Raw genomic sequence first — 13,845 nt, forward strand, 5'->3', positions numbered from 1 at the left:
GTGCATTTGAGTGCAATCCACTTTTGAGGTGAGCATATGTGTTAGGCAGAAAACACCTTTGAAGACTTGGTCCTCTCCTTCCACCATATGCTTTCTGGAATTGAGCTCAGCTCTTCAGACCTGGTGGCAAGTGCCTTTACCCATGGAACCATCTTGTTGGCCCTCTCTGCCTTATTTTAAATTCCAGGACTAGAAAAGCAAAGTACAATCGAATACAGAGTTAAACTAGACAAACTCATCAGTCCTGGAACACTGCTGGAACTCTGATGCACTGTTGTTATTTGTTGTTATCACTGTTGGTGATTTGACCTTAACAGTGGGTGGGAGTTGTTCAGTAGAAAACCAAACGTCCCTGTTTTGTGTATCCAGAAATGATGTATACAGTGTGGCAGTGATCACACCAAACCTTGGGCTAATTACTGAAAACTAGGAATCTCATTCTGGAGCCTCCTGTAAATGTGTGTGGCAATATACTCAACCCAGCCCGACTCAGTGCAATATCACACATAACAGAAATGTAATGCTTGTGAAAAGCATGAATGCTCTCTGATTTCTTCTTTACCTTTCTGGGCCTTTTGTAAGGTCTCCTAGCTGGCTTATCACTGACTAATATTTAACAATTTTCCCTAGTGCCAAGCCTTTCCCTGGTAGTCTAGCCTCTAGGTACTGTGTATCTCCCTAATTTAAGAAGGAAGGCTCTAGCCTGGCAGGGGAGGCACAAGCCTTAAATCCTATCACTTGGGAGGCAGAGGGAGAGAGATCTCTGTGAGTTCGAGGCCAGGTCTACAAAGTGAGTTCCAGGACAGGAAACACTGTCTGGAAAAACAACAACAACAAAAATGGACTAGATTTCACTACAAGTCTTATCCTCATCACCCCACCCTCTCTACCATGCAGCACAGGTTAGCTTTGAACATTTCAGCAGTCCTCTGCCTCCTGCCCTAATACTGGTGTTACAGGTATAAAATACCATGCCCAGAGGAGAGTAGTTTCTCTAGGTAAATTCACAGTAACTATTGAATACAGAATCTCCTTTATGAAAACATTTAATCATAAGTTTTAGCTATATTGGAATAAAACATACATTATTTAAATTATTTTTACCTTTATATTTTCTATAATAAAATATTTATAAATATTTCATGTAGCATAAAAATTTGTATTAATTCAACTATATTTATTTATTTATGTGTGTATGTGTTTGTGTGTTTGTATGTTTGTATGTTTGCGCGTGTGTGCCAAGGTAGATGAATGGAAGTTAGCAGTTCTCTCCTTCTACCAATTGGGCTCAGGGCTGGCACTCAGGTGGACAGGTTTGGCACTTCTCCACTAAGCTATCTCACTGGCACTTGCATCCAATTTCTAAGCCTCTCTTATTTTCAAATTCCTTCCCGACATATGTAACACGGAACTTAACTGAACCAATTTTCAGTTTTTACCAACTTCCCAAGTACACACTCCCAGAGCAACAACAGAGCTGTTGAGGACTGGAATGGTGAGAAGCAAGTACTCAGTGTTTTCTAACCTTCTCCTCCAAACCAATTTAGACAGGATTCAGGGGGACCCTTTCACCTTTGGGCCTCCAGGCTGATTTTGGACCTAGGATGAGCCCGCAGATTGGAATACAGATACTGAGGGGAAACATGTGTTGGCCGTGACAAGGAAGGAGGCAGAACTGGAGGCCAAGGAGAAGATGAAATGAAACTGCACATGTCTCCAAGTTTCCTCAGGGGACAGGACACTGAGGAGACCTAGTGACATTGCAGTGCAACCAAGTGATTTCTACCACCTCTTCTTTCCTTCACCTACCTCTTACTCCTCAAGGACAGAGCTACCAGACAGGTGCTTTAGGGCAACAAATCATTTGGCTGGAGCCGAATGAATACACATGGGCCTTGCCCTGACTATGATGAAATGGGCGTGGAGGTACTAGGAAGTTCTCTCAGTACTAGAGGAGGGTTGAGCCTGGAGATCACCAATTTGAGGGCAGCTTCTGCCACATGGTGTGACCCTCTCTCAAAACATAACAAGCAAAAACAAAGGGACAGTAGCTAGAGGTTCCCCCTCAAAGTCCATTGGCGACAAGTTTAAACGGAGCAAAACGCAGTACTGTACCTTCCTAATGAAGAGAAAAACTGCACCTTCACTCCCATAGCTGACTTAAATCGGCAATGTTCAAACACGTTCTGAAATCCCTAACTTTACAGTTATTTCAGTAACATCTTTGAAAGCATGTATTCCAAGCCAGGCAATGTAGAATCTTAAGTTCTTAACATCAGGTAGGGAGTGGAGAATCAGGCTTGCAAACACAGACTTCCAGTTCCGATCCCTCCTGAGTGCCCATCCCTGTGCCTAGTCTCTCAGCGCCCAGCCCAGTTGATGTGACAGGCTCGTGGCCCAATCCCCTTCCTGGTTCCCAGGCCGCTGGCGAACACCACCAGAGCCAATGGTTGCGGCCGAAGGGCGGAGGGGGCTGGCAGGAGGGGAGGGAGCGCTGGCTTTAGAACCACAGCTGCAGAGATTCCTAGGGCCAGAAGTTGTCTGAGTGCTTGGTGGGAAGCTGTAGAGCCAGATCCACGACTCTTAAGACTTTACGTAAGTGCTTTGCAGCTCCGGCGCTAGGGGAGAGGGTTTCCTGGGCGTGGGCAAGAGTGGGTCCTGGCGAGAGCATCTCCCGGAACCTCAGCTGGAACGTGCCTTGCTCCGGGGGCGGGGGTTGGGCAAAGGGGGAGACGGAGGAAAATTTTATCTGGGGTCTGAGGCTCCAGGACGAGCTTTAGCCACCAGGATGGGTGGGAGCTCCAAAGGGTTCCTTATCACCACCCGCTGCCATCACTTTTTCTGCTATTTACTGTGCCCGCTCTTAACTTGTTGCCCACCACCAGCGGGAGGTCCTCGGTCCTGGAAGCCAACTCTTACCCAGATTCCCCAAGGCAGCGACCACCCCTGAAGTGGAAACCGTGTGCCTAACTTCCCTCTGCCGTCCTTTCCCAGCTACTGCCATTCCCCAATCCATCCCTCCCTCCCTCCTTCTCAGCCGCTGGGAAATCCTGGAGCCAGCCGCTTAGGTCGCCTCCCGCTAGTTCCCAGTGAACTACTGAGGGTGACCCAGCGGGTTCCTGAGGACCCTGTGTCTCCTAGAGGGGCTGGACACCGAGCGGGTGCGGTGGCCCTGGGAAGGAACCTGGCTTGGGCTGCCCACCTTCTGCCGGCTCCCCTCCCTATCCCTTACCCTGAGCGTCGGGACCGCGCGGCGTCTCCCTATGAGTAAGCAGTTTTTTTTTTTTCTTTCTTTCTGTAGCAGAACCTCTCCAGGCTAGCTAGCCCTGGGGTACCTTTCGATTCCCTCCTCTAGCAGCGCGCTGGCGGTCCGCTAGTGTCTTAACTGCTCAGGCTCTGCAACCCAGAGCTCGCGAGCTGGGCTGCCGCACCGGGGACCACTCGGGATCCCTGGGAGGCTGAGCAAACAGGGTGGCTGGAACCCCATTCCAGGCACAGCTGCACTTGCCTGTGTTTACTTTTCTCCACCCGCCTTACTTTAGCGACCTAATGAGAGGCCTGGGGACTCAGACTACCACCGCCCTGGCGGGTCGCCAGTCCCAAAGTTGCTGCTGCCGCTCTGCTTGGTCAAGTGCTGGTGGTTCCAAACCTCCGCCTGGCTCCTGGCTCCAGGCCCTAGCTAGCTGCTCCAGCTTGGCTGACACTTTCCATCCCGAAGACTTCTTGCTTTTCACTTGATCTGTATAACTACTCCAGTGTTGCAAGTCTAGCTTGGATTTGAATTGGGGACCCTACCTATGTAGGGCCAGTCAGGAGGGATGCTGGTATTGTCCTTCCTGTTAGGGGTAATGTAGACAGAGTGAGGGGCTTTGGTTAGCCACAGTAGTTAAAAGATGTAGGTGAAGTTAAAACCTACTGAACAGTCAGCATTTCCTCCATTTCAACATCACTATGTGTTTGAGAGCCTAACATTGATCCTGAGATGTAGTTTACTGTGAACAACTTAATGGCCGAGGTCCCACACATGCCATTTGGCATCACATGCCTTAAGTCTCTGATGCCCCTGGGGTAATGGTCACGTGACCTGTTTCGACTTTAAAACTGGAATGCAATGGCCCAGGCCCATATTCCAAAAACTACCAAGACAAAAAGAGGGAGGGGCTGATTGTGTCAGTTAGCTTCCACTGAAGGGATTTCTTGGATTTGCGTGAGGGGAACAGAAAGGGATTTGTTACCGTGATTTTAAACAAAATAAAAATTAAACCAAACATTCTTAAAATAAAAAAGAGGCTGTTTTAAGAACAAAAGCTTGAATATATTTGTGCCATGACATTTATCTGTTTCCCCACAATTACATACGGCTTTTCTAAATCTTAAAAATATTTTAAAATAGTTTTCTAAGAAAGCTAACCTTTAACTCATGTCCCATTTCATTCCTAAATGCTAGTTTTGAAGCCGTATCGTATAAGATAGTGTTAAAAATATAAAGACTATCCATATGCCTTGATCTGGACTATACTTCCATTGAACCATTTATTCTCTATATTGGACATCTACTTAAAAGTGGTGAAGACTCCTTTGACTAAAATTAACTATCAGTTATTTGTAGTTTGGATTTAATTGGCTCAGAAATCCTACCCCAAAGTAGTTAACAAAAAATTTCCAAAGTTGGTTGAGGTTTGTGGTCCAAAGTGGTTTGGTTAGAAGACTATGAATAACCTTCCCATATTATCCAATATTGGAGTTGCTTCTGAGAGAAAACGTGGAAGTTTTACTATTTAGACTGTATATTATAACTATGGAAACAATGCAGAGCAGCCAGGTGTGGTGGTGGCAGACATTATAATCCCAGCACTTGGGGGGCAGAGGCAGGAGAATTAGGACTCCATGATACCCTGTAATAAGTAAATAAGTTAAGGAAAAACATAAACAGAAGAAAAGAAACATGTAGAGGAGTCTCCAAGGTCAGGAGCTTAAAAGCCTCACTGGCTTGCAAAATATAGGCACAGTTTCTACAAATTAGTTCTTAAAAACAATTATTGCAGAACCTACAAAAATGAAATGATAAAGCACTTGATGTCAGTCCTGACTACCTGAGCCCAATCCTCTAGACCTATTGGGTAGAAGAAAACTGGCTCCTGCAATTTATACTCTAACCTTTACGCACCATTCCTTGGTATTGTGTGTGCATGTATTCATATGCGCGCGCGCGCGCACATACACACACACACACACACACACACACACACAGAGAGAGAGAGAGAGAGAGAGAGAGAGAGAGAGAGAGAGAGAGAGAGAGAGAGAGAGACTCACTAATCATTTTTAAAAGTAACTGGGAACATTTAGGAGATTGTTTGCTTTGTGTCTTTCCTCCCAGAATTTTATTTCAGTGACTTCTGAATAGCTCCTGCACTCCATTTTCAGCTGAGCATGAGCTTCTGAGCATGAAAACTACAGCTATCTTAAAGTTCAGAATAGCCTGCAGCTCAGATTAACCAGGAATGGCTCTAAATTGTACCTGAACTCCTAGAGTTGAGCACCCCTAGTGGAAGTGAAGTGACAATATAATTTTAGACTGAATCTATTCATTTGTTTGTTTATTCATGGGTTTTTCGAGTCAGGGTTTCTCTGTGTAACATCCCTGGCTATTCTGGAACTCGCTCTATAGACAAGGCTGGTCTCGAACTCACAGAGATCTACCTGCCTCTGCCTCCGGAGTGCTGAGATTAAAGATGTGTGCAGCAACACTGCCTAGATAATTTTAGATTGAATTTCTTCTTTCTTTTTGACTGAATTTCTAACAAAAGTTTAACTTTAAAAAATCAGTTGAAGAAACTGTCTATGAAACTCAGCATTATGTACTATGAATTGACACCACTAATAACCATTGTTAATTTCCTACTTTTAAAAATATTTAACTAGATATATAAAATATATATAGCTGGTCAATGAAGATTAACAAAGTCTATATGATTTTGTTGTTGTTATTTTGTTAATCTAAAATTATTTCAAAATTGGTTTAAAGCCAGTTATGGTAACATACATCTCTCATTCCAGCATTTAGGTGGCAGATGCAGAAGGATTAGGGATTCCAGGTCATCCTCAGCTATGATCCTAGCTAGCCTGGCTTCCATGAGAGCCTGTCTCAATAAGCCAAGAAGAAAAAATGTTTTAAATAGTTTTTATTTAGTTTACTGATTTTTTCATCTTTAAATTTTCTCGTACAATATAGTTTGATCATATTCCCCCCACACACACTAATCATCTAGCCTGACAACCTGAATTTAATCCCCTGGGCCCACATAACAGAGTGAGACCTGACTCCTGAATGTTGTCCTCTGACCTCCACACATGGGCCAAGACACAGCATGATGTTCCCTACCCTGGTTCATGCTAATCACCATTAGTTTCTGGTCCACAGAAATTCTTAGATTGCCCATACATTAAAAAAAAACTCATTGGTGTGGACTTGTGATTTAGTATTATCTAATTAACCCAGATGTTTGTTTGTTTGTTTGTTTGTTTGTTTTTCAAGACAGGATTTCTCCATGTAGCCTTGGCTGTCTTGGAACTAGCTCTGTAGACCAGGCTGGCCTCAAACTCAACAGAGATTGGCCTGCCTGCCTCCTAAATGCTGAGATTATAGGTGTGCACCACCACTGCCAGGTATGAGTCCAATTCTTAATTTCTACCCTTAGACCTAACCAGTTACCCGGAGTGCCAGCTGAATTATGTTTTGGCTATTTTGTAAATTGTAAATAGCATTGAAATCTTAAGTGTCTAGTATCTTTAATGCTATTTAAAGTCTAATTACTAAAATGTGCCTAAGTTTGTGTCATTTGGATTAGAAGGATTAGATATGACGATTGAGTAATATTTTAAGGGAGGTAAGTCTCTTCTACAAACGTTATATACACATTAGACTTGATCATGACTATTCTGGCAAAGTGTTAATATCCAGGACACTATCAGAAAACCAGTGAAAATTTCGTCCTAGGCAAAATAGTATGACTGCTACTGAGAAAAAAGGGGCAGCTTGGCCATGGTGCTTGAGCATTAAAGTGATGGATGCCTTTGGACAAGAGAATGAAGTCCACTTCTTATTCCATGGTCTGTTTTCGGTGCCATTTCTACTTGGCTTTCCTTATTTCTTGACATCATATTCTTCGCATTTATGACAATGGCAGGCATTTGTATTTGTATTCAAATACAAATTTGTATTCTACTATACTCTGGGTGGAATGTACATATCCCGAGCCATTTCTTGCTTGTAACTGATTCTAAAATTAACTGGTATGAAATCAAATTTGAAAACGAACATCTATTAGTATAGGACAGCTTGAGTATCTGTTTTTAGACTTATTTTGCTAGTATGATGGGATCTTAGTGGAAAATGATCTAAAGGGAAAAGATTGATGGGTAAAAAATAAAACTAACTTTAGAAGAAGATTGGAGGCTGGGTCATGCTTTGAATCTGTGTGCTTATTCTAGGGAGTGATGTGCCATATGATGTAAGTTTAATGGGTTGGAGGTTTTCAAAAGCTTTTTGGATGCATCGTTGTAACTGTTTTCAGTTTTGAATCCTTTGTTTAAAGTTGTAGCAATGCCTATGTGACATCCCCAACCCCATGTGTCTGTGAGTATCTGTGTCTGTGTCTGTGTCTGTGTCTGTGTCTGTGTGTGCCATACAGGGATGGACAAAACATGTCTTCCTCAGTGACCTGCCTCCTTACTTTTTAAGACAGGGGCTCGAACTGAAACTGGAGCTTGCCTGTTTGGCTAGCCTGGCTGGCTGGCGAGTCCTGGGGATCCTCCTGTCTCTTCCTCCTCAGTGTTGTCAGTATAAGCGCGTGCCCCCTCATCTGTCTTTCTTACGTAGGTGCAGAGGACTCTGAACTCAGGTCCTCGTTCCTGCACAGCAAGCGGCTTACTGCTGAACCACTCCTTAGTCCTTCAATGCCATTCTTCGAGGCCAGGCTCATAATACATAGGTCAGTTTATTTCAGTTATGGAGGTGAAGCATTTTCAAAAGATTCACGGCTAATTTCAGTTGTGTTGAAGGCTTCCATATTCTTTTTTAAAATTTTCTTTTATTTATTATTTTTTTCCATTTTACATACCAACCACAGTGGGGGTGGGTAGGTGAGGGGAAGCAGGAGGGGGGCAGGGAGGGGGAACTGTGGAAGGTTGCCATATTCTTAACACTTCTAAGAAAAATGTGAGTATGGATTGTTCTGGGGATGAAGAAACATTACATTTCAAAGAAAATACTGAAAGAGGAGAGGGGTGTGGCAGCACAGGACTGTAATCCCAGCACATGGAATGTGAGTATATATAGTGAGTTCCAGGCCAACCTCAGTGGCACGGGATCTTGTCTCAAAAGAAAGGAGGAAGTATATTGGACATGGTCTCAGAGGAACTGCCTCTGAGCCAGAATAACATTTCATACACACACATGCTCTAGACACTAAGCATTTCAGTTTTGAAATGTGGAGGAGCTCCATGATTTTAGCTGACTGAATTTTTTTTTTTTTAAATGCGTATAATCTGGCCATTCTCAGTTAACTGTTTTTTTTTTTTTTTTTTTTTTTTTTTTTTTTTTTTTTTTATGTGTGAGTGTTTTGCCTGTATCACTTCTAGTACCTGGTGCCCATGGAGGCCAGAAGGGGGTGTCAAATTCTCTAGATCTGGATGTAAAGACAGTTGCAAGCTGTTTTATGGGTGCTATAATTGAACCCAGGTCCTCAGGAAGATCAGGCAGTGCTCTTAACCACTGAGCCATCACTGCAGCCCCCGTTTCCAGTTATATTATCATTTTTTCAGGCCTGGAGATGGATGACAGGGCCTCCTTCATGCCAGGCAGGCATTCTACTAACTGAGCTATATGCCAGCCCCACTCGTTCTTTTCTGTTTTGGAACAGAGTCTTGCTAAGTTGCCCAGGCTAGTCTTAAACTCACTTTGTAGTCCAAGCAGGCCTTTGAATGTGTAATCCTCCTGCCTCAGTCTTTCAAGTACCCTGGATTATAGGGTTGCACCCACCAGGTCTGGCTACAGACTGATTTTATAATATGAAAAAAAAATTTTTCATAATGTTTAGATAGGTGATTGATGATAAGCATAGCATAGCTTATTATAAAAGGCATTGGGTGGGGAATCTCTGGTCTTTTATTCCTCCACTGTCTGGACAGATAGGCCCTTTTCAGTAAATCACTGTTGTACTCATATCTGGAGTTTACTTGATTTTTAAGGCATCTGTTTTTAATCTATGCATTTCAGAAGCATGCTGAGAGGATAAGTGAGCTATGTGAATCCTTGGCTCTTTAGCAGACAGGTGCTATGTAAATCCAGCATACTGTAGTATATCATAACTGTGCTAGGGCTTTAACAGGGCTTTTCAGAACACTCGGGTGGGGCTCAATAGAAGAACATTTGCTTTATATGCGTGAGGCTCTGGGTTCAATCCCCAGCTGTGTGTGCGTGTGCGTGTGCGCGCGCGCGCGCACACACACACACACACACACACACACACATACACGCACACACATATACACTGGCTGTTTTCACTATTTAAGCCCTGAACAACTGTACTTGAATATAAGTGATCTTCAGCTATAAGCAAAGGTATACTAAGTCAGCTGTAATGTAATGGAAAATCAGAAATATCCATACCAAGAGAATAGAAACCTACATGTAATATTCTTTATATTTTCCATTTCAAATATTGTGCAGAATAGCATGTTAATGTCATCAATTGATTTTTCCTTTGCAACTCTTAAGTTTTTCTTTATCAATTGTCAATCCACAGTCTCTTGTCTTCCCCTACTTGGTTCTTTTCTTACATTTTTAATTAGCATACACACATTTGGGTTTCATTATGTCATTTTTGGACAATTTTTTTGTTTAGTTTCATATACCTCTCTTCTCCCTTTTCCCCTGGTACCCTTCCCTACCTCCCCAGCCTCCTTTCTGCTTTTATCTCGCACATATCAGTTTCCCCTTCCTCCTCACCTCTCCCCGCACTTAATGGTCCCCTTTCTAGTTTCATAGCCCATGGCTGCACTCACCTTTTGCCTCTTTACATACGTATAAAAATTATATGCTAGGATGCACACATGAGAGAACATGATTTTTGTCTGAATCTGGGCCATCTCACTTAAAATAATGTTTTCTACATATTCATTTTCCTGCAAACTTCATTTTTCTTTATGGCTGAATAAAATTACCCACTGTGTTTGTATTACGTTTTCTTTATCCATTTATCTGTTGATTAACATCTAGGCTGACTCCTTACCTTGCTGTTGGGAGTAGAGCAGCAATAAAAATAGATATGTCAGTATTTCTGTGGTAGGATACAGTGTCCTTTTGCAACATGCCAGGAATGATGAAAGCTGAGTCATGGTAGATACGATTGAATGTAATTTTTTGCATTTATTTATTTTCTGTGTGTGCAATTGTCATGGTGCACATGGAAGTCAGAGGACATCCTGGAGAAGGAGTTCTTTACTTCTCTCATGAACTCAGGGCGTTAGGATTGGTGGCAAATGCCTTTCCTGCTGAGCCATCATGCCAGCTGAGTTAAATGACTTGAGAATAACCAAGAATTGACTAGTTTCTAAGAGTGGGCTATTTTTACTCCTAAAACTCATTATCATTTTTTAATTGTGTCCTCTTACTTCAACCATCTGTGTTTTAAACTATTCACTGGGAAAGGCATTTTGTGTAATCCTGTAACTAGTCCATTGAAAATAGAAGTTTAATTATCTCAAGTTGTGACACACACATGGAAAAATGAATACATATACACATTATACTTATATGTAAATATGGAAAGTCCTTAGTTTGTATAAAATGCAATAGACACTCAACAAATGTTTCCATTTATAGCTCAGTTCATGTTTTACACTATCTGTTTCAGAGATTTGGATTTCTCAATTAATTTGAACGCTTTTTCCTTACTACCATTTGCCACTAAGAAAATAGGGTGTCAGGGAAGGTGAAGAGATAGATAGCAGTTAAAAAGTGCTACTTGCTCTTCTTAAAGAGGACTTGAGTTCCATTCCCAGTGCCCACATAGGGTGGCTCACAACGCCTGTAACTCCTGATTCAGAGACGCCAACATCTTGTTCTGGCCTCTGAGGGCAATTACACTCATATGCACATACTCCCATACAAACACACATCCAAATGTAACCAAGTTAAAAATAAATCTAAATCTGGAAAATGCAGTGGAATTTTTTGGTTTGATTTAAATTTTGCATTGATTTGTGTATGTGTGCGCACACGCACATGTATGTAAGCTCCAACACATGAGTCAGAGGACAACTTGCAGGAATTAGTTCTCTTTCCACCATGTAGGTGTCCCTTGGATTTAACATGGGTCCTCAGGCTAGGCAGCAAACATTCTTCCTCATTGAGCCATTTCAACAGCCCTTATTCATTTTATTTAATGTTATTATGAAAATTCTATTTTCTGTTGCTTTTCATTTTGAATGCAGATTTTTTAAGCAAAGATGTAGGCAGCTTTACTTAACCCAGAAACCTGTTTACCATTGAATTAATATTTTTATGAAGATATGCTATCCAATAGTCCAAGGAACTTCCCTTCAAAGGAAAATTGGAAACATGACTCCTAATAAGTTACATATACCATTTACAATAAACTAATAACCATTAACAAATAGTGCTTAAACAAAGATGAAAGGTAATGGTTAATGTTGAGGCCAGGTTTGGTAGATGGGAGAGGAGGTGTCAAGATTTGCAGAGTTTTCATAGTAATAGAAATATCAGTGTTAAAAAGATGCTTTTGGAGAAAAATAAAAATAACATAGACAAAATCAATTAGTGAAAACTGAAATGTGGAAAAGGCAGGATTATAAACTATATCACTATCCTTTCTTTAAAAAAAATTTGTGTGTGTTTGTATTTGCTCATGGGCAGAGGATACCTCTCGGGAGTCAGGTTCCCTCCTTCCACTGTAGATTCTGGGTTCAGGTAGTCAGGGTTGCTGTAAGCACTTAGCTCAATATCTTTTCCAAGGGAACATACAGCCTTTAGAAATTGGTAAACTTAAATTATTAGACTTGAATGAATTATTTTCATTTTTCCCCTGGTAGAAGTCCTCAAATGTAAAGCCCAGGAGTCAGAAACAGGTGAATCTCTGTGAGTTCAAAGCCAGCCTGTTATAAAGAGGGAGTTCTAGGACAGCCATGGTTATGTGGAAAGATCCTACCTCAAAAAACTAAAACCAAATGAACAAACAAACAAAAGGTTTAAGCAACTTAAGACGCTTCAGTTTACAGCTATAGTTAAACCATTTTTGTTAGTGGTTGTAAAGAAGTAATCATTTCTCTGAGTATGTTTTTGGTGATTAAGGGCAGGTCTTTCTGTATGCTGAGCAAACTCCCTAGGACTGAGTTGCAATTTCAGCTCTGATTTCTTGGTTTATTTTTTTTAAAGTTTGGTACAAGATCTTGCTAAGTTCTTCAGGCTGAACTTTAAATTTTGATCCTACTTCTTCAGCCTCTAGAGTAGCTGGGATGCAGACCTGAGTTAACAGGACTGGCTAGCATAATTGCATTTTAATAGTTATGCTATCATAATTTGAAAATAGAACCAATTTATCTCAGTGAAGTTTTAAAAGTTATATCAACAGGATTCATGATCAAATATACAAGTCAACTCATGCATTTGTTTTTTTTTTAAATCTAAACTCCAAATAATCTAGCTTCTGTTAGCTCTCTAATGAAACTCAAGCTAGCATGTAGTATTGATGTTAGCAACAAGTGAAACCTTCCCAAACTAGAGCTCTGTAGAAAGATGAAGGAGCCGGGTGGTGGTAGCGCATGCCTTTAATCCCAGCACTTGGGAGGCAGAGCCAGGTGGATCTCTGTGAGTTGGAGGCCAGCCTGGGCTACCAAGTGAGCTCCAGGAAAGGCGCAAAGCTACGCAGAGAAACCCTGTCTCGAAAAACCAAAAAAAAAAAGAAAAAAGAAAGATGAAGGAAATTTGGTGTGTCTAGTACATTGAAGTGTATAGATATAAGAGAGAAAGAAGGAAGAAAAGAAAGAAAGAAAAGAAAGAAAAAAGAAAGAGAGAAAAGTGAGCAAGAGAAAAAGAAAGAGCAAGAGAGAAAAGGCGAGAAAGAGAAGAAGGAAAGGAAAGGAAGGACGGAAAGAAGAAAACAAGCAAGCCAGGTTTAGGATATAGTTCAGTGGTAGAGTGTTTGCCTATTATACAGCAGGCCTTGGGTTTGGCCCCCAGCAGCACACAAATCAAGCATAGTGGCACAAGCCTATAAATCCCAGCACTCAGGAGGCAGAATGAGGAGGGTCAAAAGTTCCAGATTACATTTGAGGCTAGCCTGGAATACATATGACCCTGTCTCCTTTAAAAAGGCCTATAGGCTACTAATAAATAGAATCTTGGGTAAACTATAAAATCTACTCAAGTAAATTCAAGTATCTATTGCTCTGTCTGTCTGTCTTTCTGTCATCTATCTAGACAGATATATATCATGTATTCATGAATACATGAATATGTTGTCCATATTCATGAATATGGACAACATCTTCTGTTTGTGAGTGGTTTTAAAATCCATTCAGTTAACCAAAGTGTTTATTTTAATTATTTTATGTGTATGAGTGTTTTGTCTACACGTTGCAAGTGTACTGTGTGTATGTCTAAATGTCCACAGAAGCCTGACGAGGGCACTGGATGCTCTGAAACTGCAGTTATAGCTAGTTGTAAGCTGCCACGTGGGTGCTGGGAACCAAACCCAGGTCATCTGCGAGGACAGTCAATACTGGTAACTGCTCAACTATCTCTCCAACCTTATCATTTAATGA

General features: G+C 41.6%; 1 protein-coding gene across 6 annotated transcripts in view; it reads left to right on the forward strand.

Annotated features, from left to right (window-relative positions):
• The first annotated feature begins 2,465 nt into the window (after nt 1–2,465).
• The window catches only part of Pls3 (plastin 3), an 88,907-nt gene continuing 77,527 nt past the window's right edge, over nt 2,466–13,845 (forward strand). For 2 of the 6 annotated variants that reach the window (XM_037199421.1, XM_037199420.1), the window contains exon 1: nt 2,478–2,595. Coding sequence is in view for 2 of the 6 variants with exons in the window: in XM_037199419.1 (XP_037055314.1) it covers nt 3,264–3,267 (4 nt within the window). In the remaining 4 variants the exon portion in view is untranslated. Of the gene's footprint in view, nt 2,596–3,040; nt 3,268–13,845 lie in introns of those variants that run through there. The other 4 variants (XM_037199416.1, XM_037199417.1, XM_037199419.1 and 1 more) reach the window with 4 other exon arrangements.

The sequence above is a fragment of the Peromyscus leucopus genome, chromosome X (genome assembly GCF_004664715.2).
Source record: "Peromyscus leucopus breed LL Stock chromosome X, UCI_PerLeu_2.1, whole genome shotgun sequence".
In the NCBI taxonomy this organism is placed as follows: Eukaryota; Metazoa; Chordata; class Mammalia; order Rodentia; family Cricetidae; genus Peromyscus; species Peromyscus leucopus.